We start from the raw sequence: 26,854 nt of genomic DNA, 5'->3' as shown, positions 1-26,854 counted from the left end.
TGGAGAAGACAAGGCTCAGGGGGGACCTTATCACTCTCTGCAACTGCCTGAAAAGAGGATGTAGTGAGGTGGGGTTGGTCTCTTCTCCCAGGTGCAAGTGATAGGATAGCATAGGAGGAAATGACCTCAAGCTGTGCCAGGAGAGGTTTATATTGGATATTGGGAACAATTTCTTCACAGAGGGGGTGCTCAGGCATTGCAACAGGCTGCCCAGGGCAGTGATAGAATCACCATCCCTGGAGGTGTTCACAAACCGTGTAGATTCCCTCGGTGACATGGTTTAGTGGTGGACTTGGCAGAGCTGGGCTAATGGTTGGACTTGATGATCTTAAAGGTCTTTTCCAACCTTGTTGATTCTATGAAGCCCAGCCCTCAGAGCCCCATGGAGGAGCCAGGTGATGAAGCCAGGCTGCCTACTTAAACGGGTCTCCCTGCAGGAGCTGCCCGTCCAGCTTCGGCTGCTTAAAAATAGAAGAAGCAAAAAAAAAAACCAAACAACAACAAAAAAAAAAAAAATAAAGGAAGGAAGAAAAGCCACGTCCCAGCCCCCGGTAGCGCCCCCCAGCCGCCAGGGGGCACTGCCCAACCGGCAGGGCCGCTCTGCCTCCTCCGGTTGCAAGGAAACCGGGCTCTCGGGCGGGGACGGGGAGCTGCCGTAAGCTGCGACATTACTGTCGAGGCGCGGCGGAAAAAAAAAAGCCGTGTGGAAGATGTCGTAACAAGCCGTCGCTGGGGCCTGTGGCGGAGATTGCGACCGGGCTCGGCTCCCGCGCTTGTATGCCCCGTCCCGCGGCGGCCGCCCACCCCTCCTGCTCCATGTGGGGCCCGGACCCGGCTGTCGGCCTCTCCTTCTCCTATTCCTACTCCTTCTTCTACTATGTCCCGGAAAACAGTTAGCAGGAAGCGGAAAGCGGCAGCTGCTGCTGCCGCAGGTCCCGGGGGGCTCCAAGGGGAGCCGGTAGGTCGGGGGCGCGGGAATTGGTCTGTGATGTGGGGCGGGGGGGGGGAGGCCGTTGTCTCCGGTGTGGGGGGAACGTGGCGGTGCCTGGGAGAAGGGGTGACCCGGACCTGGCTGTGCAGTGTCCCGGTGCCCAGTTGGGGCTTGCGGGGGCGGTCCCGTTGTTAAAGGGATATGAGGTGGGGTGAAGAGTAGTCCTGTCCCCGGTGCTGGGGGGTGTCCCGGTGCGATGCAGTTCTCGCTGCTGCCCGCCCCGCAGGCGCCAGCTCAGCTGACCTCCCGCCGCCCCGCGCTATCCCCGTTCGGTTCAGCCGTTCGGCCCATAACGGCCGCGGCCCTGGTGCCCCCGGGTTGAGTAATGCTGCAGGGCTGTCCCACGCCGGGGCGGAGGAAGAGACCGATGAACGGTGGGGTTGGTACCGGGTGGTCCCCGCGGAGTCACCCCTCTCAAACCTAACGAGGTCACGGCGGGGGTTGTCGGGCTGCCCTGCCGGTTCCCTCTTGTTAGTATAAGAATCTGGCGTCTCAGAGGTGCCAAACCGGTGTGGACTGGTTTTTATGTCTTCACAGTGTTGCTTCTTTAGATTTTACGCTGCTAAAGGCTGTATAAGCATTTCCGGGTTTATTTTTGTGTATGGTACTCCACAGATACCTTGGAAAATGTCAGTATTTCCCTGAGAATACCTTTGAGTTTGGAAGGGTCATGCCTTGTTTGTTCTAATGGCTCTATCTCATTTCTGCGTTTGTTTTCCACAGTATGGGTGGGATCACTCAGTTCACAAAAGGAGAAGGCTTCCCCCAGTGAAAAGGTCTCTGGTGTACTACCTGAAAGGTAGAGAGGTCAGGATGCAGAATGAGTCCAGCTATCACCGCTTGTTGCACGGATATGCAGCCCAGCAGCTTCCCAGCCTCCTGAAGGAGAGAGAATTTCACCTCGGAACTCTTAACAAAGTGTTTGCCTCCCAGTGGCTGAACCATCGACAAGTGGTGTGTGGGACAAAATGCAACACAGTAAGTGCCACCTCTCTGTTTTCTCCACTCTGTTAATTATGCCACCCCCATCCCCAAATGATGCTTACCATAATCAAAGTATGTAGACTGCCAAGGAAAATATTAGTAGTTAGGAGTGAAGTCAAGATCACGCACAGTTAATTTAGAATGAAGGTAATGCTTAATGATGACCACATCTCATCTGAAAATATGGCACTGTGCAGATAGCTGCAAACTCAAGCACCATGCCTGTACCTCATGCAGCATCTGTCTGATCTGCACGAAGTGATTTACACATGTTTGTGGGATGGAAAGCAGCAGTGGGGTTGAATCTTTCTTGTCCTGAGAATGGGGGTTTAATTTTTAGCTTTGCTAAATGTTAGCTATCTGCCTAGCAGATGTTGCTCTTTTTCTCATAGTCAGTCTTAGCACAATTCGGTTTTATATGTGGTTTTGTGCTGATGAATTTTAAAAGTTGCTACAAAACTCAAAACAGTGGGTAAATTCCAGGTACTTGTCAGAGTAGCTGGAAACATTCCTAGCGTAAAAAGTACATTTCAGGTCTTCAGGATTGTCCTTTGCTTGTTGACTACATGATTTTTCAGTCTAAATCTGATTTCAGTGTTCAGATAACTTCTCTTGCTTATGTACCTTCATGTGCTTCAGCAAAAATTGAAACCTCTTCAGCCTCTTACAGTGACAATTTGGATCTGAAACATGATAGGGGAATTTTAAAATTATGTTCTATGTGATTAATAAATGAAGGAAATCATGCCTCTTAGGTAGCATTCTCTCTGCTGGAGTAAGTAGTGCAACTTCATTGGCTGAGGTTGCAGTTTCACATATGCAGTTCTGATTGAAGTAGTTTCAAAATCCCAGATTTGTTTTTTGGAAGCTGCTTAGTGACACACAAATTAATCAAGTGTTGTACGGAATGTGTAGATCAAGCAGTCCTTAAACCTCAGTATATCAGTAGGTCTGACTGCTTCTTTGCCTCAAGATTCTTAAGTGCTGAAGCTGTGCTCAGTGATCTGACCTGCAAGGGAAAGTGGTGTGGTTTTGTTTTCTTTTTTATTTCAGATGTTCTGTTATTCATAGTTACACAGCAGGAGGCTTTCATGCAGTAGCTTTTAAGAAGCAAGGATTAGCTGTATAAACAAAACAGTCTTTTCACTGGAATAAGCCTGAAATTGAATCTTTCTGCCTTCTTTCTCCCTGTGTGTTCATAGTCCTGGCTGGGCAGCAGCCAGCACTGCTCGTGGAACAGCTTTACAGGAGACAAACTCCTGCTGAAACACACGCTTTTGAAAATCTTGCTTAGTCTAGCAAGATGACTGTGTTTTATAGCACTGGGGCAGTTTTGCTGTGTTCTGTAACTTCTGCAGTTCCAGCGCTGCTGCAGCAGAGATAAATGGGCAAGTGCGTTACTAACGCAACCTGGCAGAAAATTGTTTGGGACGAAACAATTGTGGAACTGAAGAGGGATTCAACCGTATTGTTGTTCCCACTGCATATGCTGCAACGAAGTGTGTGCTTCCACAGCTAGACTTAACATTATAGGTGGGCCTCGGCTTTTATTAAGCAAAATATAGTGATTATGAAAGAATTCACTTCAGCACTGTGAAAGATTGTGTAGGAATTATGAATACTGTAATAGCTTTAGCTTAGTTTCTTTGTGTTCACATTTGAGCAAGTAGAGCATTGAACCCTACACTCTAATTATGAGATTTTCTCTCTCATCCCCTGAGTAAGTGACCTAATAAAGAAGAATTCATTTGCCATTCCTAATATGCTGAAGTTGTGGCATTTAAGTTGGGAGTAAATATTAAACAATGTGGTTGACTTGAATGGGATTTGCTGCACTGGAGTTGCACATAATTATTACATCAATACAACAGAAAAATACAAACCATAGCAGTTATTTTAATCAAAGCTTGAGTGTGCCTCTGAGAGCTTTTAGCATTTAATCTAAAAACTGCCCTTGGCAATGCTGTGCCAGAAGGATTCACTGTTTCTAATAACAAAACAAAGATATGCTCTTGTCGTAGAGGAGTAGGTTTGCTTTTAGTCACCTGACAGTACTAGTCACTGTAAACATTGAAGAGACTATGGAGCTCTCTATTTCGCTTGTTTTTAATTATGATTATAACTTATTATTTGGTGTAACTTCTTAGCCTTAAAAATATCCCTGAGTATGATTGTGTGTATGAAATAATTTCGTTGTTCTGCAGTGGATCTGGGTGTTTACAGTTGGCCAACTGTAAATCAGATATTTGTCCTTTAAAGGTGCCCACTTTTTCTCATAAATTTGCAACTACTGAACCTATGCAAGCATACAAGTGTCTAAAGATTCAAACACCATTACCTGTGCTTTTCTGAGGCCAGTTTCATACTTGCAAGGATCTCCTAAATCTTGTATGCAGTGGGCTTCTTAATGTTTTCTGAATTCAAATGAATGAGTGGGCAAACCTCTGAGAGGTGCAAGCATTTAGGGTGTGTCACCATGGCATCTAAATTACCAAATGCTGATTCTGAGAATCTCAGAAGAAGATTCTCTCTGTAATCAGCATCTTCTGTTCAGGCTTCTTAGAAAAACTTTGAGGTTTACGTAGGAGACAGCTTATGGCAATGAGAACACTGAACATGAGACTGCTGTAGGGTTTTTTTTGCTTTATATTTCAGGAAATGATGAAGAATAAAGCAGCTTCTAATAAGTTTCAATAATCATTTTGAAGCTGCTTTTTTTCCCTTAATTCTGTGTGTGGGACATAATTCTTTTGCTAATTGTGAAGTTAAGGGTGAAAATATACAAAAGCTCTAAATAATTCCCTGTATACAAGAAACTTATTCGTATCTAATTGCTTAAGAATATAACTACCTGGAATATTTTTTTTTTTAATTTTTATTTTTTTTTAGGCAGGCCTGATAGATATATTTGTGTTTAAAAACTTATTTATGGAATGTTCTATTCTGTTTTCAGCTTTTCCAAGGCATGAATGGGTTGCTTTCTGAGTGCTGGCTGATTCATGTGTTACCTTGGGTGCCATGCTGTAAATCACCAGCTCTTGTTTCATCTTAGAGAGTTCAAATTTGTTTGAGAGATCCTACATCTGTTTGGTGCATCTAATACAATTATAACCTAGTCTTGTTGTTCTGGGGCTATAGTGAGGAGAATACTGTGCACAGTTGCTCTTCCATCCATGAATATGTATTCCCTATGGGGAAAATGGTTTCTGCTTGCTCTGCAAGTTAACAGGTCTTCTGGCTGTGTATATGTAATGAAGAATGAAGAAGACTGTTAGTTTCTGATCCCAGGGAAGGAATGAGAAGTCAAGTTCCTGCAGTTTGTAACTCTACTCAAAGTCCAGTGAACAGTGACAAAAACTCAGTGTAAATAAACCTCAGATGCCTATAACTGACACTTCCATTCACCCTTCTTTAGTGGCATATATGTAAATAGCCAGGTGTTGTTTCTTGTTTCAGGAGCATTTGTTTTTCTGTCAACTGCATATGATAGCCATGTGTGTCTTCAGAGCCTTGTAGTTTCTGTGCCAGGTATGGTGTGGATGGTAGAGATTCCCTCAGGCAGCTGAAGTCTCTCACTTCTCCATCCTTTGACAGCTGTCAACACGTGTTAACTGTCTGCCAGCCTCCTGAAATTAAACACAAAGGGCAAGGCACAAATAAAAACCAACAAGTATGATTTTTGCAGTGAACAAATACAGTGACATCAAAGTGACTAGACTATTAGCTAGTGGTGCTTCAGTTTCATAGCAAGGTGGAATGCCTGCTTGCATCGTCTTGGCTCTGGAAATATGAATTCAGAGTCAGTGACATTCTAGCGGAGGGTGTCCCTGCCAACCCTAAGCATTCTATGGTTCTGTGAACTGGCTGCTTTTACTGCTGCTCACTTCTCGGGTGGTTTCTTTATATTCTCAATTGTTATGCTTTAGATCCTTTCAAGGAGGATGTTTGAGGCCGTTACCCACTTGTGTCACCTGTACTGCAGAACCTGTGAGTAGTTTTTCTCCTAAGATTAGTGAACAGCTGATGTACTTTACAAACTTCTTTCTATGATAGTTGAAAAGTCATGGCAGTCAGGGGAAGTCCCTGGTGACTGGAAAATTGAATCATTGCACCCATTTTTGAAAAGGAGAACCCTGGGAACTACTGACCTGTCAGCCTCACCTCTGTGCCTGGAAGGATCATGGAACAGATCCTCCCAGAAGCTGTGCTACGGGACAGGGAGGACAGGGAGATGATTTGTGACAGCTGTCACTTCATCAAGAAGGAGTCCTCTGTGACCGACCTTGTGATGGACTACATCTGTGAACTGGGGAAGAGCTACTGATGTTGTCTGTTTGTACTTCTGTAAGGCCTTTGACATGGTCCCTCACAGCATCCTTCTGTCTGCATTGGAGAGATATAGATTGGGTAGATGGATGGACTGGTGGGTGAGGAATTAGTTGGATGTTCACATCAAGAGGGTAGAGGTCAGCAGCAAAATATCCAGATGGAGACTGGTGACAAGTGGTGTCACTTGGGATGAATACAGTCTGGGGATGAAGGGATTGAGAGAGCCCAGTGGAGAAGGATTTGCGGGGTACTTGTGGATGAAAAGCTGGACATAAACTCATAGAATGCTTTGAGGTGGATGGGACCTTAAATATCATCTAGTTCCAGCCCACCTGCCATGGACAGGGACACTTTCCAATATTGTTTATTCTGATCCCCACTGCAAGGGGGACATAGAAGCTTGATTTATTAGTCTTTAAAGAGCTCATGTTTCTTGAGGTTTGGCATATACTATTAATCTATATTGCAAAAAAGTGGAATGCCACTTTTTGGAATGCCAAGCATTTTATGAACATAAAGATGTTTATAATCTGAGTAAAAGGCAAGACTTGAGAAATGCAAAAAATCAGGTAGTGCTACTCAGAGTGACTAGCCATAGTAGTGGTGTAATGACACTGTAAGCGTTGTCTTGCCTTTGTTAGCAAAAAACATATCTGGAGAGCAGTGATGTCATTTTTGCAGCTTGGTTGATGATGAAGTTTCTGTGACCAGGTTCAGCTGGTCAGGAGTTTTGCAGCTGTATAATGGGACATTTCCACCTTCTTGTTCTTGCTGTCACTGACATGTGTGTGGCTGGGAAGTCAGTGGGATGAGTTGTTTTTTGCTCAGATGGGTTTTCTTGTAGGGTTACTTTCCACCAAAGACAGAGATAGGATCCAGCTGACCTTGCAGCTACCTGAGGACTAGCTGCTGTCAGAAGGGTGGTGAGACTGTTGGGGTGGGTGAGGAAGAAGCACATGGATTCTCAAAGATTGGCTTAAGCCAATTGTGAAACTTTATCATGATCAGTTCTCTCTTAGGGACTCTTTTTTTAGCAAGGTAGTGAGTTTTTCTTTGCTTTGTTTCAAACATTAGCATGAATGATGAGTATGCCTGTTAATTTCTGAGAGCAGTATATGAGGAGCTGTGGCACACAGCATGTTGTGAATGTTTCTTCTGTTAAGAATAAGCAGTCTTTCATGCATGTTCTTTGTGCCTTGTAAATCCATGCCCATCCTTGCATAATAAAAACATGCTGCAGATCAGGTTGCCACCCTACAACTAACTCAAGAATAGGGCTGCCTCTTCCTCTGCGGTTCTGTGTGCTGGTGCAGCAGTGGAAGACATGAGAGAGCCTACGTGCTGCCTTGAAATGGCATTTCAGAGGCCTGGTTTTTATCTTGTTGTAGATAGTCAGTGCTTTCAGTTACAGGTGCGTGGGAAGGGTGCTTATGTTTAGTGTCTGCCTTGAGTTGGCCTTGGTTAGAGGCCCTGTGCCCACCAACCTGCTCTCACTCTCTTCCTCAGCAGGATGGTGGAGAAAATAAGATGCAAAAACCTCATGAGTCAAGATAAAGGCAGCAAAAGCAAGGCTTTTGCAAAGGGAAGCAAAGGAAAGCCTTTGTCAGTGAACTGCATTGAGAGGCCTGAGAGAGAACTGCCTCCTTCCTGTTCACCTGCATTTCAGCTGGCTGACTCCACACCTGCATGCAAAATAACAACACAAAAGTTCAGTCCCTGTAGGACCTGTCATATCTTTGTGCAGGACTGCTGCCTACCAAGGAACGTCAGTTTGAGTAGAAGGTAATGCATACTTCAAACACAACTCACAAATAGGAATGAGTAGATTTCAGCTTTCTCTGCAGAATGAGTTTAACTAACACACCACACAGTATCAGGTTGTGATTTGACATTAATATTTTGATAGCTTAGTAGATCAAGAATAATAGTTATGCTGCTAAATTTTCTTCTTTTTTTACGCTTCTTAACGAACAGCTCCGCAGTCTGTGGGAGTTCACCTAACGAAACTTGTATGTATAACTTCTCTCTGAGAACCTCTGGATTTCTGTCCTTCTAGAAATGTCTGGCAAACCATTTCAGAACAATTTCCTTGATGATGGTGCACTCCATGTAAGTTTCTGCCACATGAGTCGTGTACATTCGACTTCATCTGGATCTACGGATGCATTCCCAGTATCCGGCCTATGACAGATCATCTCTAGAATGGCTGATTCTCCCAGGGACTGGATGCCTTTCTCTACTGTTGTCCAGTTGGTTGAACGACTCATAACGTTGTCCTTGTAGGGAAATACTTCCTTCACAGCTGCAAAGAGCCACCTCCAAAGGCTGAGGTCCCATTTCTCTTTTGCAATCGCTTTGTCAATTCCCCCTTCCCTAGCAAGTGATCCCAGCTTGGCTTCCCTACCTTCTAGTTCATGACTGTCAGCCCCATTGTCCCAGCATTGGAGCAACCAGGTGGCGATGTGCTCACCTGGAAGATGGCTGAAATCTGTTTGCATATTCTGTAGGTCGGTTGAGTTCCAGGGTCGAGAAGTCACCTCTTCTTCATCCTCTTCTTCTGATTCACATAATAGTATCCCTTGTTCAGATGCTGTCCCCTGTAGTAAGTGCATTGGTTCTTCATCTTTCTTAACTGTACGGGTTGCTCTTTGTACCTCGTTTGCTTTTCCCCTTGCTGACAGGGGCAACTGATACTAGCACAAATTGGTCCTTTGGTTTAGCTGCAGTGACTGTCACTGTGGTTGGAGTGACTGCAGTGTTTGCCGCTAGGTTTGGAGCGGCTACTGTATCTGTTGTCAGGGTTGGTGCAGCCGCTGTGCTTGGGGGTTGAGTAGCACCAGCAGTTGCATTGTCTTTTGCTGTTGGGGTTTGAGTAGCTGCTGTACTTGTCACTGGTGGTAGTGTAGTTGCTGTGCCTGGAGCTGGAGTAGCTGCATTGTCATAGTTGCAGTCAGAGTTTGAGTAGCTCCTGTACTTATCACTAGGGTTGGTGTAGCTACTGTGCTTGGAGTTGGAGTAGCTGCGTTGTCTCTTGCTTTGCCATCAGATCCAGAGACACCTTTTTCCTTTTGAAGGTGCTGGGTAGTGTTGAACAGGGCTCTGTAGGCGTAGGCCAAGCCCCAGCACATTGCCATGATTTGTCCCTCTCTGGTATGACCAGGATGACAACGCACCTCGTTTAAGTGTTTTATTAGTTTTTCTGGATTTTGCACTTGTTCAGTGGTGACGTTCCCAAGGACTGGAGGGGTCCACTAGCCTAGATACTTGCCCACACACCCTGCCACTTGTGAGTGTCCAGCCTTGGGGAAAATTTCTTTGTTCTCCTATATCGTTGTCTAACCCTAGACCAGACTCAAACCCGAACCTGCTTAACTTTCGAGATCAAGCAACCTGACCATGGGTAAAACACAGTCTGTATGTGTGCCAGCATGGTGATCCCCATCACAATCAGCAGACGGATCTCAAGGGTATTCAAAGGCCATCCAAAACCTTCAGAACTCTCAAATGATGCTGTAAATAGTCTGGTGGGGGAGCTGGAGGTGTAAGGGAATGTCTCCTTCATTGGTTGACCACCCAAGGAGGAAAAAAATGATACGTAATTGCTAAACAATTCCATTATATACCTCCCAAAGTACAGACGTGGTGACCACACTAGGAACGCAAGCCAGACCAGTTTCATGATCAATGAATCTATTATATTACCATAGTCATTACCATAAAGTACAGCAAAACAAGAACCTTAGCCCAGGCCCCCCCAGCCGATAAACACTAACACAGCAAATACCGGCTGTAAGTAAGGCACAACATGCTGAAACTGTGAGATCAAGCACAACAACTTTGAGAGCCAATAAATCAGCATTGTAACGAGTGACTATTAATCCGAAACAATAAATACGTATCACAAATACGATTAGACACACTCTGGTCACATCTGTCGTTATCTCAACCCTTTGTACCCCACATTGGGTGCCACAAAGAGCTGTCATGGTTTAAGCCCAGCTGGTAACTCAGAACCATGCAGCCGCTCGCTCACTCCCCTCCTTTTTCCTCCCCTGCTCTCGGAGGGATGGGGAGGAGAATCGAAAGAATGTAACACCCACGGGCTGAGATCAGTCCAGTAACTAAGGTATAACACGAAGTCACTACTGCTACCACTAATAATAATAATAGTAAGGGAAATAACAAGGGGAGCGAATACAGTTGCTCATCACCCACTGTCCAATACCCAGCCTGACCCAAGCAGCGATCTGGGCCTTCCAGGTGACTCCCCTCAGTTTCTATGCTGGGCATGATATGCTGTGGATTACCCCTTTGGCCAGTTTGGGTCAGGTGTCCTGTCTCTGCTTCCTTCCGGCTTTCCTTCCTCCCTGGCAGAGCATGAGACTCTGAAAGTCTGTGTTCAGAGTAAATATTACTGAGCAACAACTAAAAACATGGGTGTTATCAGCGCTGTTCCCAGGCTGAAAGTCAAAAACATAGCACTGCACCAGCTACTAAGGAGAAAAATGACTGCTACTGCTGAACCCAGGACAGGTCTGTATTTTTTTAATTGCATTGAAGTGGGGTTTTTGGTTTGTTTTGGGGTTTGTTTTGTTTTGGGTTGTTGTTGTTGTCTTCTCCATCTTCAGTTCACTTCCAGAGGCTTTGGTTATAGAAGGAATGAACTTGGGGGTTAGGAGGAGGATTTTAATTATACCTCAGGGCTGGGATTCTGCGTCACTTTCCTTAGTGCCAAGTCATCTCCAGATCCTTCATTTCCTCTCTTCACTCGCATCCCTTCACAGGTCTTTGTGCCCTCTGTTATATGTGTTTCACTGTTAGTGGAGCTGCCCTCCAAACATCATCTGTGAAATGGTCCAACACGAGAGCTTCCCAAATGGAAGTGCAGTTTGTCAGGTGATGTAAACCTTTGTTCTGGTTTAGACTGTAACCACATAATGTTATATGTTTTACCTGACATAACTCTGGGTGAAATGCTGTCTGTTTGAAGAGTTGTAAGCCTTTAACTGAGTTTTTTGCCAAGGGGGCAATGACGGAGAGCTCCAACTTTTTCTGGGGACGAGGTATGTAGCTAGATGCCTTTTTTCAGATGTTTGCACTGGGGTTGCTGTATTTAATTACTAATCTCTCTATATTTCCAGAAGACAAACTCCAGTTATATAAATTTATGAAATGTCTGTTTACCAAAACAAAAACTTCTGGTAAAAGTTTTACAAAAAAACTGGTAGGTATCTTATCTGGGAGGTAGGAGACCTGTGACAAGCCCCCTAGGGCTTACTGCCTGTTTTGAAGTGGGTCTCTTTCTCACTGTGGTACAGAGAAACAGAAAACCAATATTGTTTTGTCACAGTATTGAACAGTGAAGAGAGTTTCAGATTCAAGGGCTTTGTTAAATGGGAAACCTCCCATGACAAGTCTCTCCTCTGTCTTTCATTACTATGAAAACCAAATGGAAATAAACCCCTCTGTAATTAAATTTTCTTGTTTTAAGAAGAAATTTATGCATTTTTCAGCCATACTTGCATCATTTGTGGATTCCAACTTGTAAAGAATTATCAATTCAAAAGAGGGACAGTATTTGACCATCGCATTTTTCTGGCTTGTTCAGTGATAACTTGTATCTCCTGGTTTTGTTTTTTGTTTGTTTATTTTCCCAGTTATTTGTAGTAGATGTCCAGACTGGTCAAATTACCAAGATTCCTATTCTGAAAGATCGTGAACCCAGCATGGTGAGCCAGCAGGGATGTGGTATTCATGCCATTGAGCTCAACCCCTCCAGGACCCTTTTGGCCACCGGTGGAGACAACCCCAACAGCCTTGCGGTTTATCGTCTGCCTACACTCGATCCTGTCTGTGTGGGAGATGTAAGTTTATTCTGTCACCTACAGGAAGTTCTACTTTGAAGTGATGAATTTCAGAACAAAGCTCAGATTTGGGAGTCTTGCAGGGAATTTCGAAACACTTGAAAACATTCCTGATTAAGTTGTCTCAAATATGAGTACGTACACAAACATGTGAGAAGATTCTCAGGGTTCTAAGTCAGATTTCTTCTTCACACTGATTCGGGTCAACTTCAGTTTACTTTTAAGCACTGAAAATGTTACAGAATCCTAAGTGTTGAAGTCTAATTGTGGTGATGACCTCTGAAACTAGCTTTAGTGAAAAAGCTCTTTTGGGAAATTGAAGAGATGATACAAGTTCTTCTAATTTTCCTCTTCTCCAGTGCAGCTTATTGTTCTGCTAACAGGCAGGGTATGCAACAAAATGACCACACAGTAGCTGTATAACATGCACAGTTTATTAAACAGGCACACTAATGTGGATCAGATATATATCTCTCATATATAGTAAGTAAGTACAATAAAGCAAATCAGATATATGTAAGTAAAGTACAGAGGAAAATTAGCAATGCATCAAATCATTACTGGATAGACAGAATAGTGATTAAGAGGAAATACACCACCAAATACTACTGAATCATCATCCAGGCCCACACTTCCAGCTGGGAAGCTCCATTGTAGCTGATGCCAGGAACCTTAGGTAACTGGGGAAGTTCCTACAAACATAGGAGAGGCTTCGGGTTCAGCTACTAGAGGGTCCTGCTTTTTTTACCCTTTGAAAAACAACTGGCGTTATGCCAGATCTCTCTTTATTCGTGGGGCCATGCAGCTTCTCATCATCTCCCTGTTGTCCATGCTGAGAGCTTTGGCCAGGTGCTCTGGTGCAGTAGAGTCAGAAGGTCATAGAACAGCTGCACACCTGTGTTTTCCTGTCTCTTTCCAACAAACAGTAACAATGAACATAAACAAGTATACTCCTCCTAATATACTTTGACAACAACATACTTTACGTCTCTCAGTCATGAGAGGGAATCAACTGTCAGCCAGGTTCATGTCCATTTCACTTATATATGTATTATTCCAGAGGTGGAACTTGGCTTTGAGGATTAGTTCTAACCCAGTGGCTTATGGCAGTTTGATAGATTCTGGTACTGCTAATATTTCTGAAACATTGTGAGTGCTTTTTAAATAGACAGTCTTTTAAAAGGCTGAAATGAATATGGTGGTGTTGCTGAGAGCTTCTCTCTCATTCCTCCTCTTTAGTCTGCACTTCATATAGATGTTAACAGCAGACGTCAGGTCAGAGTTTCTGCAATAGCAGATAATCAGCTGCAGAAAGACTCAAGCCTGAAGATTTATGTGTCTTACTATTTATTTGTGTATTGCTATGATTTTACAACTTTCTAAATGGAACTAAAGCCTTATGGTCTTCCCCCCTCCACCCCTCCAGGTTTCTCTAAATAAAAGATAATTGAAATAATACTCTTAAAAAATTAATCTGTAGGTCATATATTGTGAGCTAAGGTTTTGTTACTTTTTATAGTAGGGACATAGCTACTTTCTAGAAGTAAAGAATGCTGCTTTCAAAATGGAAAATACAAGTCCTTAGAACTGAGATCAACTTGTCATTGGTCAGAGACCTGTTTTTCTGTAACCTAATGCTCGCTATCAATAATACACTTCAAAATCAAACCAAGTTAACATTACTGTTGGGTATTTCGAGCTGCTCCAGCTTGATGCTGGGATCTTATCTGGATGGTTTTTAATGTAGAACTGTCCTTCTGAGTTTGTGCTAAAATTCAGAGTGAGGAATAGCTCTCTGCTTTGAAACTACTCTAGAGTATAACGAGACAGAAAAATCTGTCTTTTTTTTTTTTTAGGATGGGCATAAGGACTGGATATTTTCAATTGCATGGATCAGTGATACTATGGCTGTTTCTGGTAAAGTCAGTTTTTTCCTTCTTTTTCTCCCTCCATGATTTTACACGGATGCACAGCACTTGATAGGTCTTAGGGACACACCTTTGTTAGAGCATTTGAAACCACTTGGAACTACCATGGCTATTTAAACCTTACTTGGTCTTAGTATGGTGCTTCACTTCATTCCATTTGTAAGTCCTGGCCTAGATTTGATTTTTCTAGTATCAGATGGAATATTCCTGTCTTTCCTCTCATGGCAAAACCTACTGCATCTCTAAACTCAGTGAGTTACAGGGAAGGATCCTACACAAGAAAGAGAGAAGGGATGTTGGTTATGAGTTAATAATTTTGGAACATAGCAGACCAGTGTTAGTTTCCTGAAATCCTATGAAAGGCTAATTAACAAAAACTCAAATTTGTTTTGTCAAGCTATCAGTACAGCTGTATGTTTGTGTGTGTGCATGTGTTTGTGTATGCATGTATACAACGGCAGTTAATACAGTAGAAATAGTAGAAAAGGTCAGTTATTTACTTTTTAGTAACTAGTTTGATAATTAATGCAACTTCAATTAACAACAAAGTATTCCTTAGGTAAAGGCAGCAATGCTAATATACTATTGCATTAATTTAGTAGTTTACTGTCTTCCTGTGCTGACAGGGTGTAGTATCCTGCACAAGGAGGTGTCAAACTGCAGGTTACACAAAATCATAACAGCCTTACATAAAAAGCAAATACTTCAATTGTTAGTTCAGTAAGATTCTTCCCCACCCACCCAAGAAAAACAAAAAAAAAAATTAATCCTGAAATTTGATTTTGAATTTAAATTGATCCTTGAAAGTCTCCAACTCAAATAGCTGCATCAGAAATACACTGTCAGCCTAGTAAGCTTGAAGAGAACATCAGAGACTTTGCAGACACCCAAGGGAAACATAAGGATCTGATGGAGTAGAAGCACAGGATGTGAGATTGAACTGTGTTGCTCTTGGTGTTCTATACATGCTCAAGGGTGGAGGTGTGAGTAGAAAACTGCTGTGTTCTCTGTTGTAGGATGCTTACAGCAGGATGTAGACTCTTGACTCCAGACCTGAGACACCAGGGAAAACTTGTTGAAAGCGATTAGGGTGTCTGATTGCTAAACTGAGCTCTTCAGAACTTTGATCATCTTAATCAGGAGGAAAGAAACAGCTGATTTCTGACATTGTTTTAATCTTACAGATTTCAACTACATCTCTGTCTGAAAGTGTGGAACACAAATATGTGAACTCCAAACACTGAAGATACAGCAAATACCATTATCTGAATTAAGACACTAAATGCATTTTTTTGTGACTTTCTTGGGGCAGTTTAAATACTACAGGAAGACAAAAGAGTATTTGGTCCAATGGCCGGCCGCACAGATCGTACAGCCTGAGGTTGAGAGTTTTGCCAGTATACTTTCTCACTGCCCTCAAAATTGCTGAGTATGTACGAACAGGACATGGGGCTTGATTGTTCCTCTTGCTTGTATTAACCTCAACAAGAATGAGGCAGGGCTGTGTTTACAGAACCTTCAGCAGTGCATTTCAGTAGTCCAAAACCATATAATGAAGCTCTTGCCTAAGCAGCCATATTAGAGGGAGAATGCATCAGTCCACTCAGTTGTACTGGCTGGCCACAAAGATTTCCATATCGAAAGCTCCAGATGGAATGAATAATTCCCTGGATGGCAAAAGCATAGGATAACATGATATTCTCATTAACTTCAGAGCTAACTAGTTGAACTACATACAATTACTTTTTTCTCTGCTAGGCCTATTAAGGGGACAGCTTCCTCATAAAGTATGTGAAAATGTTTAGAAATTCTACTGCTGAGTATTCAGCCTCAAACAAGATTAAGTACCATTAAACCATCAGCATGTAAATTGAGTGGCAGGATGTTGTGTCATCATACTGCTGCTATGGAACTGCAATTAGGAAGCTCCTTTTTTATTTGCCTGTAGTAGGTGACAGTGGCAAATGACCTCCAGCTGCATGGGGGCAAAGCCATCTCTGTTGTGCTTGGCCACCTGAATTGCAACAAGATGTTTTGCTTAACTGTTTCTGCATCTTATTCCCTCTGCTATGCCAAAGCCTATAAATTTAATAGTCTAATCACGTAGTCATAGAATGGTTTGGGTTGGAAAGGACCTTCAGATCATCTAGTTCCAACCCCCTGCCATGGGTAGGGATGCCTCACATTAGACCATATTGCCCAAGGCTCCCTCCAGCCTGGCCTTGAACACTGCCAGGGATGGAGCATTTACCACCTCTTTGGGCAACCCATTCCAGTGCCTCACCACCCTCACAGTAAAGAACTTCTTCCTTATATCTAACCTGAACTTCCCCTGTTTCACTTTAAACCCATTACCCCTTGTCTTATTTCTGCAGCCCCTGATGAAGAGTCCCTCCTGAGCATCCTTGTAGGACCCTCTCAGACACTGGAAGGCTGCTCTGAGGTCTCCATGCAGCTTCTCTTCTCCAGGCCAAACAGCTCCAACTTTCTCAGCCTGTCTCTGTATATGAGATCCTCCAGCCCCCTGATCATCCTTGTGACCTCTGAGTTTGTTCCAACAGCTCCATGTCCTTTTTGTGTTGAGGACACCAGAGCTGCACACGGTGCTCTTAAGTGGAGTCTCGTGAGAGCAGAGTAGAGGGGCAGGATCACCTCCTTCAACCTGCTGGTCATGCTCCTTTTGATGCAGCCCAGAATACAGTTGGTTTCTGGGCTGCAAGTGCACCCTGAAGCCGGCTCATCGCTGGCCCCCAGCACCCCCACGTCCTTCACTTGGCTGAGTGGAGGACTTGGCAGGCCTCCACAGGGCTGCTCTGAATCTCGTCTCTGCCCAACCTGTAGCTGTGCCTGGGATTGCTCTGACCCAGGTGTAGGACCTTGCAATTGGCATGGTTAAACTTCATGAGGTTGGCATCAGCCCACCTCACAAGCGTGTCGAGGTCCCTCTGGATGGCATTCCTTCCCTCCAGCGTATCAACCGAACCACACAGCTTGGTGTCATCGGCAAACTTGCTGAGGGTGCACTCAATCCCACTGTCCATATCCACACACTGTACATATCCATAAGCACACTGGTAGAAATCGAATGAACTGAAACTGACAAAAACACAACCGAGTTTTCTTGGCGGTTTTTCACATTGGTAAAACAGACTGTCAGTTTCTGCCTTGGTAAGTCAGGCAAAATGTTTGGGCTCTTCAGTTGCCACAGAGTTTATTCTATGTGTGAATCTGTAGTGGTGATCATTCTACAGGATTGTGGTTTTTGATGCATCACAATCAGTTTGAAAACAGATGAGGTCATCTTGCTGATTGGAGGCCATGTAGACAGACCATCTGACAGTGAGTTCACTATGTTAGGATCTTTACAGCTCAGTAAAACCACATTTCTGTTAATAGTAAGTAATACAGAGGTATCAACAGTGTGTTCAGTTAGATTAAGTTAGCAGTATCCTTTCTTTCAGACCCTATTGTTTATTCCTTTTTTTAAAACGGGGGTTATATGTGAGATATATAAGGTGGACTATTTATTTATGGACCATTTATTTATGGATTCAGGTTCCCGTGATGGTTCGATGGGTCTTTGGGAAGTCACAGAGGATGTGTTGTCCAAGAGTGATGCCAGACATCATCTCTCACAAGTTCCTGTGTATGCCCACATAACACACAGGGCTCTGAAGGATATCCCAAAGGAGAACACCAATCCAGACAACTGCAAAGTCCGAGCATTGGCTTTCAACAGTAAGAACAAGGTAAGTAAGATAAGCAAGTCAGTTGAGAAATCCTAAAACTGCCTGTATTTATTAGAAAAAGAAAAAAGTTATTAAAAAAAAAAAATCAGAGAAGCAACCTAATATCTTTTCCCCTGATCCTTTCGCATCTTTATCATGTCACCTTCATCTGCTATGTCTGTTCTGCCCCAGGTGAGTGGGGAAGTTCAGTAGGGGGAAAGAGAAATCATATTTTTTTCAGAAGGAACAATTTTCCTGTGGATATGATTTTGTTGCATCCTAAAAGGAAGAGACAGGGAGTGTTTAGAAGAAGCAGATGAAGCACCAAAACACCTCTTGCAGCTTGAATCCTGCTCTTGAGTGTTGTTACTGCTTTCCTTCCCCTTTTGTGAAGACCAGCTGACATTCAGACAGTTCCTGTTTTGGTGCCTGAATCCTTCCTGGTTTGCTCAGCGGGTGAGGTGGCTGACACACAGGGCAGGTACAAGTGCCTGCTTCAGTGTTGCATTTGACAACAGTAAATATTAACCTCCCCCATGCCGATCTCTTGTTATTACTAGTGGAGCAGCAGTTCATCTTCCACTTCTTTTCTTTCTGCCCTCAAAGAACAGCAAGCGTTTGAAGCAGAGGTGGATGTGCTGTCAGAAGTGCAGTGCTTCTGCAGGCTTTATTTTTCACTATAACTGTTAATTACTCCTGTGTAATGGAAACTTCATATAGCTTTCTCAGTAGAGTAGTACCTGGAAATAAATGTTTGCTTCAAGGTCAGAATCAGTGTAGGAGCTGCTGAAAAGAATTCTCCACTCTAGATTGTGCTGTCTAATAATTTGTTACATGATTGTCTGACAAGACATATACTTTTGAAAGTTATTTTTTGTTATTTATTTTGTTCTTTGTGGCACCTTTATACTGTATTGCATTCTATCAAGGTAAGTATAAAGTGAAAATATATCTTGATAAGCATATACAGGTTTATGGACAAGTTCAATTGGAGTATTCAGCCTGCCTAGTGGAGAGTGTAAGTTTGTAAGAATATCTATAATTGAGAAACTAATTTTTTTTTTTTATTATTATAGGAGCTGGGAGCTGTGTCCCTGGATGGGTATTTTCATCTTTGGAAAGCAGAGCACACATTATCAAAGGTGCTTTTCTGTATGTTGGTATTAAATTTAGAAAATTGCCTAGCAGTTAAGACTGTTCACTGTTCTTCAGTCTCCTTTAAATGCTTGAAGAAAGAGCAGCAGCGCTGGTAAAACAGTGAAAAGCTTTATGTAAGATGAAATGTCCTAAAAATTAGAGCTTGAGGCAGTAACTCCCAGCCCTAATTATTTTGGAGGGTGGGAAGTGCTCTTAACTTCCTGCCAGTTCTGGGTGATCTGAAGTGAACTTTTGCGTAGAGTATGATGGATACTTGTTTGCAGAGTTCATAGAGAAAGTTGCACTGGCTTAAGGTGCACATCAAACCCAGACATACCTACGCAGGTGTACAAGGTAAGCCTTTTCATCTGAGAGCTGATGTCTCTGTATAGCAGCTGAAGAAATATCAGCAGCTTAGATGTAAAACAGTTTGCCAAAATGTCTGTTGTTCTTTGCATACTACTTGGCTTCAGCCTTTATAATTTCAGTTTGGTTCAGGTAAGGCATCGCATTTTTTTTATCTCTGGGTCAGGTTGTTGCTTTTTTTTTAAAGTTCTGTTTTTGTGGGGAACTTATTTTTCAGCTGCATTTTGGTTTTTTTTTCACTTCAACTTCCTTGAACATAGCTTACAGAATTACTCTATTAACATCTTGCTCTTTTCTCATAATGGGTTGATTTTTTATTTCTTCTCTTCCCAGTTACTTTCCACAAAGTTGCCATACTGCAGGGAGAACGTGTGTTTGGCTTATGGTCAGGAGTGGTCAGTGTATGCAGTAGGATCACAGGCACATGTCTCATTTCTGGATCCCAGGCAGCCTTCTCACAATGTTAAATCCGTGTGTTCCAAAGAAAGCAGTGGTAAGAAACTTGTCAAAGGGTGCTTCAGATGGTTTGCTTTCAGAAGTAGCTATTAAGACAGCAATGAGATATGCTTTTAATAAGCAGGAAGAGGTTTTCATGCAGTAGACTAAATTATTAATAGTATATGTAGGTTTTGCTTTTGACAGTATTCCTTGAGCAACCAACAAACCAAATGTGAAAGCAACTCTGAAATCGAATGATAGAAAACATCAGTGCTTTTATGGTCAATTGAATTGTACACCTCCAAACATTACAGAACTTTTAGAAGTGTTAATTTTTATTCTACTTGATTTTACTGTGTCGTATTCTGTTTTTCTTCATCTCCAAATCAAATCCAGTCTTTGTACCACTATCGATACTGTCTATTCTTGCATTTTGCTCTGGGCACGGGAGAAAAAAGCATGTTGTCTGCTCTGTGCTGTCATATGGGAGTCTGTGCTGGAGTGAATGCTTATTTTGTAATTTTAAAGCCATGACTGAGACTCTTAAAAGCTTGCAGATTTGAGTGTTGTTTTCCCTTTCTGATGTGGATGCAGTATGTCCAGTTAAACCTTAGACTAGGGCCAAGCATAGGGCCTCGCAGGGTGCATAGTATCATAAGCTTCTTCCCACACCCTTTATCTTCAAGCATGAGAGGGCACTGTGCTGTGATGCCCATTTTAAACTACATTAATCCCAGACTGATATATTGCAGTTCTTACGCAGCTTGGCTCTAGCTATCCGTATCTTGGTCGGGCACGTTATCAAAATAAAATGCATGTAGCAAAGATTAGGGAAGTTTTATTTATGTGGTTACTGGAGTTTGAATAGTGTTGTCTAGATACGCACCAGCATCTGCTTCTTTCAGATATGGGAGAAGTATATATAATATGAGGAGAGGTGCTTCACCAGCTTGTGTTGTCACCTGGACATTTTAGCAGCAAGAGCCCTTGTCCTGACCTGCTGTTTGTGAGGGCTCTGTGAAGGTCCTGATGCTGTTACCCTTCAGAGTTATCAGGAAGAAATAGCGAGACACTGGAGAGTGGTGCCCAGTGTTGGCTGGTGGCTGAAAGCTGCTGCCTTGAGTGTGTAATCATCCCTGCTGGGGGCATGATCATGGTAGTGTTGCTGGGGCATCTCCAGTTCATGTTTGGAGGAAGCCTTTGCTCAACACTCTTCCCTATTCTGCATAGTAGGCAGATCTTTTGTTGTTTTTTTTTGTCATAGTGGTGGAGGCACTTAAATAATATTAACACCCAAGATACGAAGTGTTTCAACTTTGTTGATCTCACTGGGACTTGGATCAGTGCAGTACCTCTAGAAAATAGGCTCTTTATTGATTGCAGACTAAAATCTGATGCTTTGAAGCATTCCCTGAATGCACTTTCAGCTTCCAAATGCACCTGCTGAACGTGGTAAACCCACATTAACTTCAGATTGCCAGTGTTGTACTCAAAAGCAGGTCAGAGAAGGGTTGTTGCTTAGTGAGACTGGAACTGGGGTTAGTTTATATACAGTGTAAGCAGTTACATTGTATGTACAGTGTACAGGTACACTACCTCTTACTACATGAGAAGGCTTTTCTTGGCAGCTGTACAGAGAAGTGCAGGCCCTGGACTCCGGTTCTTGATCTCTGAGAACAGCTGCTTTTAGCTCCACTGGCATGCATCGCAATGTCACGTGCCCTTGACTTTATATCCTAAAGGCAGCAATGTTAATGCAGGGGGCAGAGCTTGCGTGACACAGGCTGTGTGTCTGCTCCTTATTTAGGACACATTACTGTGTCTTCATTTCCTTCAAGGATGTGTAGAGCCTCCCTGCCTCTCAGGAGTAGCAAGACTCAGTTTGCTGACCCAGATAGTCCCAGTCCACAGGTGGTAGAATGCTGACTGTATTGGAGAGCATACCATGATCAGTGCTAGGCACAGGTTGTGCTTTTAGTTTGATGGAAATGATTATTCTGAGGTACTTCAGCCCTTCAGGAGCCAGTTGGAAGTGCTGCACTTAAAAGCCTGTTGTAAACATCCTCTTAGTAGCAGGTACATGATGGATTCCTTCAGTTAATTCTTTTGATTATAGAAAGAGCCACACTTGTTCTGCATTTTATAGCCTTTTTTTTATTATTAATAAACTGCATTGAAAAGTATACGCCACCTGCCTTCCTACTCCATCATCTGTTTCTGTTAAATGAGTGTTCTGCTGGGTTGCTTGTCAAGAGCACTTCTGAAGCAAAAATAAGAAAAGCTCCCCTCTTGTGCCTTCCTCTGCTTATCCAAGTGACTGCTCTTGCTGACTGCAGAGGGCTTAAAGTTTTCTGCATGTATTTGCCAGAGCCAGGCCCTTGCAATGGGAGTGAGGGGAGTTGTCTCAACTTCCTCAGGTCCATTTGTAGTTTTCTGAATTAAAGTGTAGATCCTCATGAGAATCTGGTAAATCTGGTTCAGCAGGTGTGAGACTGCTCAGTGGTTTCCCACGTATTTAGCTTGCAGCCAAAACTTCATCTCACATCTGGAGCTTGACAATGTGGTCATTCCTGTTCTAAAGTGTGTGTCACAGATGCTGCTGGCTGTGGATGTAACATCAGGTTATGGAGGCGGAAGGATGAGGGTGTGCTTCTAGTTAGGACTCTGTACAGAGGGAAAGGGGAAACTCCCTGGCTGCCTTTACACCTCTTGGGTGTCTGCTGTCACGTGTACTGCTGGGTATATTCCAGTATGTTCTAAGTTTTGTGCTGTTCAGTCCCACTTGGTGACAGCAGCTGGCACATGGATGTAGGTGGCATAACTCATTCTTTTTCCCTCCCGTTTGAATGCTTGTTTAGGCTGTAGTTCAGTGGTACTTTAAAGAAGGCTTAAAAAGCCCCAGGGTTTATAACCTGGCAACACCTTGTGCACTAAGAAAAAATATAGATGTGGTGGGGTTTAATCTGTGTAAAAGAGTTGTTTGAGATAAAGTGCTTACACAGAACAAGCCTTTTACACAATAAATAGAAGTAAGATGACAGGAAATCTTGCAAATTGCAAATCTGTACACACAGTGTATCCCCAAGACTGTTTCCAAGGGATCGTTGTTTAGCTGAGACACCAGATTTAGATATTATGAAAACAAAATCTACTCTTTTTCTCCATCTAATGGTATAACTCAGATGTGGCAGAAAGTATTGTCTGTATTAGGAATTTGCTGTAGCTTCCCAAGTACTGGCAGAACCTGGTGTTGCTTAGATTGCAGGATTCTTAGTCATTTCATTTCTGGGTGAAGTACTAAAAGTGCCAGCCACAAATAGTGTATCCTTGTGTCTGAATATTTGGGTAGAGATAGCTTCAAAATTATTTAAAAGCCTGATGTACCTTAGAGGCAAAGTGACTAGTGATTATTAGGGTTGCACTTGCTTATAGCTAGCCTACTGATTAGCAAAATGCACTTGGCAGCAACTGGGACAGTAACTTTTTTCTCCCATGGTTGCCTGACATAGCCTGACAGCTAGGTAGATAGTGTGAGCTCATGGAGAAAACCAGTGTGATGTTCTTTCCTCTGCTGCCACATACTTGCACATGGTGTGCTCACTTACAAGCTCATGGCATATAGAACAAAGCTACTCTTAATTCTAAATGGCTTATGATCTTTGCTTGTCTGGCAGAGCTGTGGCCTGCTGTGAAATGGAGCTTCTTAATTGTACGCTATCAGTGTAACTGATGGCCTCAGAGGAGAAGGGAAGTAGTACAGGCAATTGAAACTGCTGTTTCAGTGGCATCAGTGGGCTTAGTCTGCACTGCTCCATAGCAGTGGGGAAACTTGTGTGTTGTAGAGCATACTGCTAGGTAGTTCCTCTTAAAGAAAATATTAGACATCAAGCAGCAGCACTGCAGAGCCAAAGCACCCGTCTTCCTTACTGCATTGTATGTCCCTTCTCTATTTGACAGGTATTCGATCGGTGAGCTTCTACGAGCACATCATCACAGTGGGAACAGGGCAAGGTTCCCTGTTGTTCTATGATATCAGAGCCCAGAGGTTCCTGGATGAAAAGCCTGCACGTGGCTGCTATGGGCAGAAGCAGAAATTAGGAGGAGGTGAAATTTTGAAGTTGACTACTGGGAAAGGCTGGCTGGTGAGTAGATTGAGGCTGTAGGGTGCTCTTTAGACAGGAGTGAGAGTTCATGCCTTAGCGCTCAAGAGCTGGTTCTTTTTGTAGTAATGGGAGCTATCATATGAAATGCATCCCAGCTACAGTGATCATGTACCTGATAACTGTAATCATGAAAAGCAAGAAGTGCTGCAGAATCACTTTGTAAAAAAGCCTTCTGAAAGTATTGAAGGTTGGTTGCTTGCATGTAAGGCATACTGACTACTGTTCTTATGCAGTGATTTATAAATCAACTATTTTATATCAAGGTATTTCTGAATGCAATATTTCAGTTTTCACAACCTCAAACACAAAATACACTGTCTTCCTTTAAAACTGTGCTAATGTGGTACTTCGAAATGTTTAATTTGTGTGCGGTTTTAAAACTGGCTTCCTGAGGTAATGCCATGTCAGGCACTTGAGTTCAATTTCCTGTATGTTATCATAAAGCAGTTAATGGTTTTGTTTAACTTCTCTCCATTATCTTTTGTATCATTGTGATGTCACTTTAAAAACTAATGAAACATGGTGTCTTTCCTGCCTTTCACCTTCCTAGCTCCTATGTCGGGCCCAAACATCCTTAGAAAAAGTTTCAGGACAACGCTGGTATCTTCATGTTGATCTGTCTGAAACTTCAGGGAGTATTAACAGCAAAGATCCCTTTTTAGGCTCTGGGAGCCACCTTCTGCTTTTTGTGAAACAAGTTTTCGGGTTTTTTTGGTGGTTTTTTTGGTTGTTTTGTTTGTTGTTTTTTTTTTTAAATAACACTCTGAACTTTCCTTTAACAGAATCATGATGAAACCTGGAGGAATTATTTTTCTGGCATAAATTTCTTCCCAAATGCTGTTTACACCCACTGCTACGACTCGTCTGGAACAAAACTCTTTGTGGCAGGAGGCCCCCTTCCATCAGGACTTCATGGGAATTATGCTGGTCTCTGGAGCTAATGATAACTCTTTATAAATGCTGATCTTTACACAGATTTCCTCTTTTCCCTTTTTTAACAACAAAAATGTGTGATGCCATTGATTTCTGATTTAAGTGCAAGTTCATTTTTTGGCAGAGTTTTCTGTTGGTCTCCAACAGTTTTGTACATGTTTTTGAACCAGTTTTTTCTTTTAACCTCCTTGATCCTTTATATGAAGAGTTTTTAAAAACCCTTTTTATTGTATTTACTCCAGATAACTCTTCCCCCACATTTAGGCTATCTTGCCCATGTGCCCTCTCCCCTACTTTGCTGTGAGGTAGGATTCCTTTCTTATAGAGTGGTTGCTCTTGGGCTTTCTGTGAAAGTCTAAGGGCTGCATGTGTGCAGGTACTTTGCATCAGTTACATTACCTGGAGTGAGGACTACTTGTAATAAAAAAAAATATTAAAAATATTTATAAGAGATAAGCTGCTATATCTGCAGAGCCTGGCCCTGGACTGGGTTGATCTTATTTTTTAGAAGTACAAGTCTAATGATGCTGTTTATACATAGAGGAATATGATAAATTTAAGCTGAACTCAATTGGAGCCCAGGGACTGATTCCACAGGGTTACTGCCCGTCAAGCCCAAACTGCAAAAATGAAGAAGTTGCAAAACATGCATTTGTATTTGAGTTGTAGTTCCAGCAGTGCCAGGAGCAAAAATTGATCTTCTGTTCCTTCTCTGCCTCTCCCAGGTATCAGCTTGCGCATCTTGGGTTTGTGTAGTCTGTTCTGCAGGGTGATGTTACATTGAAGGCCTACAGAGGTGCTAAGAGGAAGTTAGGGCTAGGGAGTGTTCTTGTCATTCAAAATTAACTAAATCTATCCATTTTCTGGATGAGCCAAGATTCCTGAGTATGCTGCTGCAGTAGCTCACAGGTTTTTCATAAATTGGTTAAAAAACAGGATTATTTTTATTTTGTCCCAAGCTGTGGAAACTTTTCCCATTTTAGCTGTTTTGGATGGCCATCTCGTCTGATAAGCCAGTGGAATATTATGAGTTTTTTTTATAAAGTTAGAGTACCTCTTGGACTTCACTAACACAAGCTAGAAGTTCTCCACGGAGCAAGGTAACTCACACTGCACTAGCATCTGCTGTCATCCTATTAGCTATAGGAGAAGCTCAGTCTTTCCCCAAATCCCCAGCTGCCTTCTGCATTCAGACTCTGGAGCTTAGTGTAGGACCAGGTGGAGAAAATAGTTCTGATGTCCTTCAGGTCCAGATGTGAAGCATGTGCGTTACAGGGTGATGGTCTCACCTAATACTCAGCTAAAATGCAGGACAAGGCTGTTCCTTCTAGTTTGTGTTTCCACCAAACTCTCAGTGTGTTACTGAGTCTCTGTTCTCTGCTTGGATGAAGGCCTTTCCACTGCCCCTGTCACCAGCAGAGCAGAACGTGCCTGTGCTGCCCTGCTTTTCTGCCAAATGGGCAGTTGGTTGAAGCTGAGAGAACAGACAAAGCTGGGACAATGCTCTGTTCCCCTGTCTCTGCAGGACATCACAGCCACCACTGCAGAGCAGCTCTAGTCCCTTGTGCAGTTTCTGCCACACTGCCTGGAGTTAGACTGCATGTGTAACTTCCCATCCCTCTTGTCTTTGTACTCAGTATCATCAGTAACCCAAGCAGTGAGCCTCAGGCTTCATTTCCAGTTGGTAGTGGAGACCTGTGTGAAAATCCTGCAAAGAATGCAATGCACTCCCATCTGGGTGGAAATCCTGGCAAGAAAAGAGCTCTCCATGATGTGCATCTGCCCCAGAAGTATCATTTACTTCATACTGACACGAGTGCTTCACGAACAGATCTCCCTGCTGTGTTTCATAATTCTACTTACCTTGTGGGTTGTCTGCTTAAACAATCAGTTTGTGGTGCTCTGTGTGTGGCTCTTCAGGTTTTTCTCTGAAAAGGGGCAAATTATATACCACAGGGTAACTTAAGGACCTCTCAAATTTTATAGTTTTTTA

General features: G+C 42.9%; 1 protein-coding gene across 1 annotated transcript; it reads left to right on the top strand.

Moving 5' to 3' along the window:
* The first annotated feature begins 701 nt into the window (after nucleotides 1-701).
* DCAF12 (DDB1 and CUL4 associated factor 12) lies at nucleotides 702-24,904 on the top strand. Its single transcript, XM_062620350.1, has 9 exons — nucleotides 702-958; nucleotides 1,715-1,969; nucleotides 11,962-12,168; nucleotides 14,025-14,085; nucleotides 17,652-17,845; nucleotides 18,901-18,966; nucleotides 19,661-19,820; nucleotides 23,723-23,907; nucleotides 24,711-24,904. Exons 1-9 carry the CDS (start codon nucleotides 878-880, stop codon nucleotides 24,867-24,869), a joined length of 1,368 nt encoding a protein of 455 aa, XP_062476334.1. The 5' UTR covers nucleotides 702-877; the 3' UTR covers nucleotides 24,870-24,904.
* The last annotated feature ends 1,950 nt before the right edge of the window (nucleotides 24,905-26,854 follow it).

Source organism: Pezoporus occidentalis, unplaced genomic scaffold (assembly GCF_034315485.1).
Source record: "Pezoporus occidentalis ecotype Australia unplaced genomic scaffold, CSIRO_AGI_Poc_V1 ctg220, whole genome shotgun sequence".
NCBI classification, from domain to species: Eukaryota; Metazoa; Chordata; class Aves; order Psittaciformes; family Psittacidae; genus Pezoporus; species Pezoporus occidentalis.
Note: the sequence above shows the minus strand (reverse complement) of the source record. Positions and strands in the feature narration are given on the sequence as shown.

What these genes read in the sequence shown, in the direction of transcription:
- DCAF12 (XM_062620350.1), top strand. Translation starts at nt 878, where the DNA reads ATGTCCCGGAAAACAGTTAGCAGGAAGCGGAAAGCGGCAGCTGCTGCT. An exon ending in CAGAGCACACATTATCAAAG is followed by an intron (nt 18,967 to 19,660) that starts GTGCTTTTCTGT and finishes TTCTCTTCCCAG; the next exon opens with TTACTTTCCACAAAGTTGCC. An exon ending in GTGTTCCAAAGAAAGCAGTG is followed by an intron (nt 19,821 to 23,722) that starts GTAAGAAACTTG and finishes TCTATTTGACAG; the next exon opens with GTATTCGATCGGTGAGCTTC.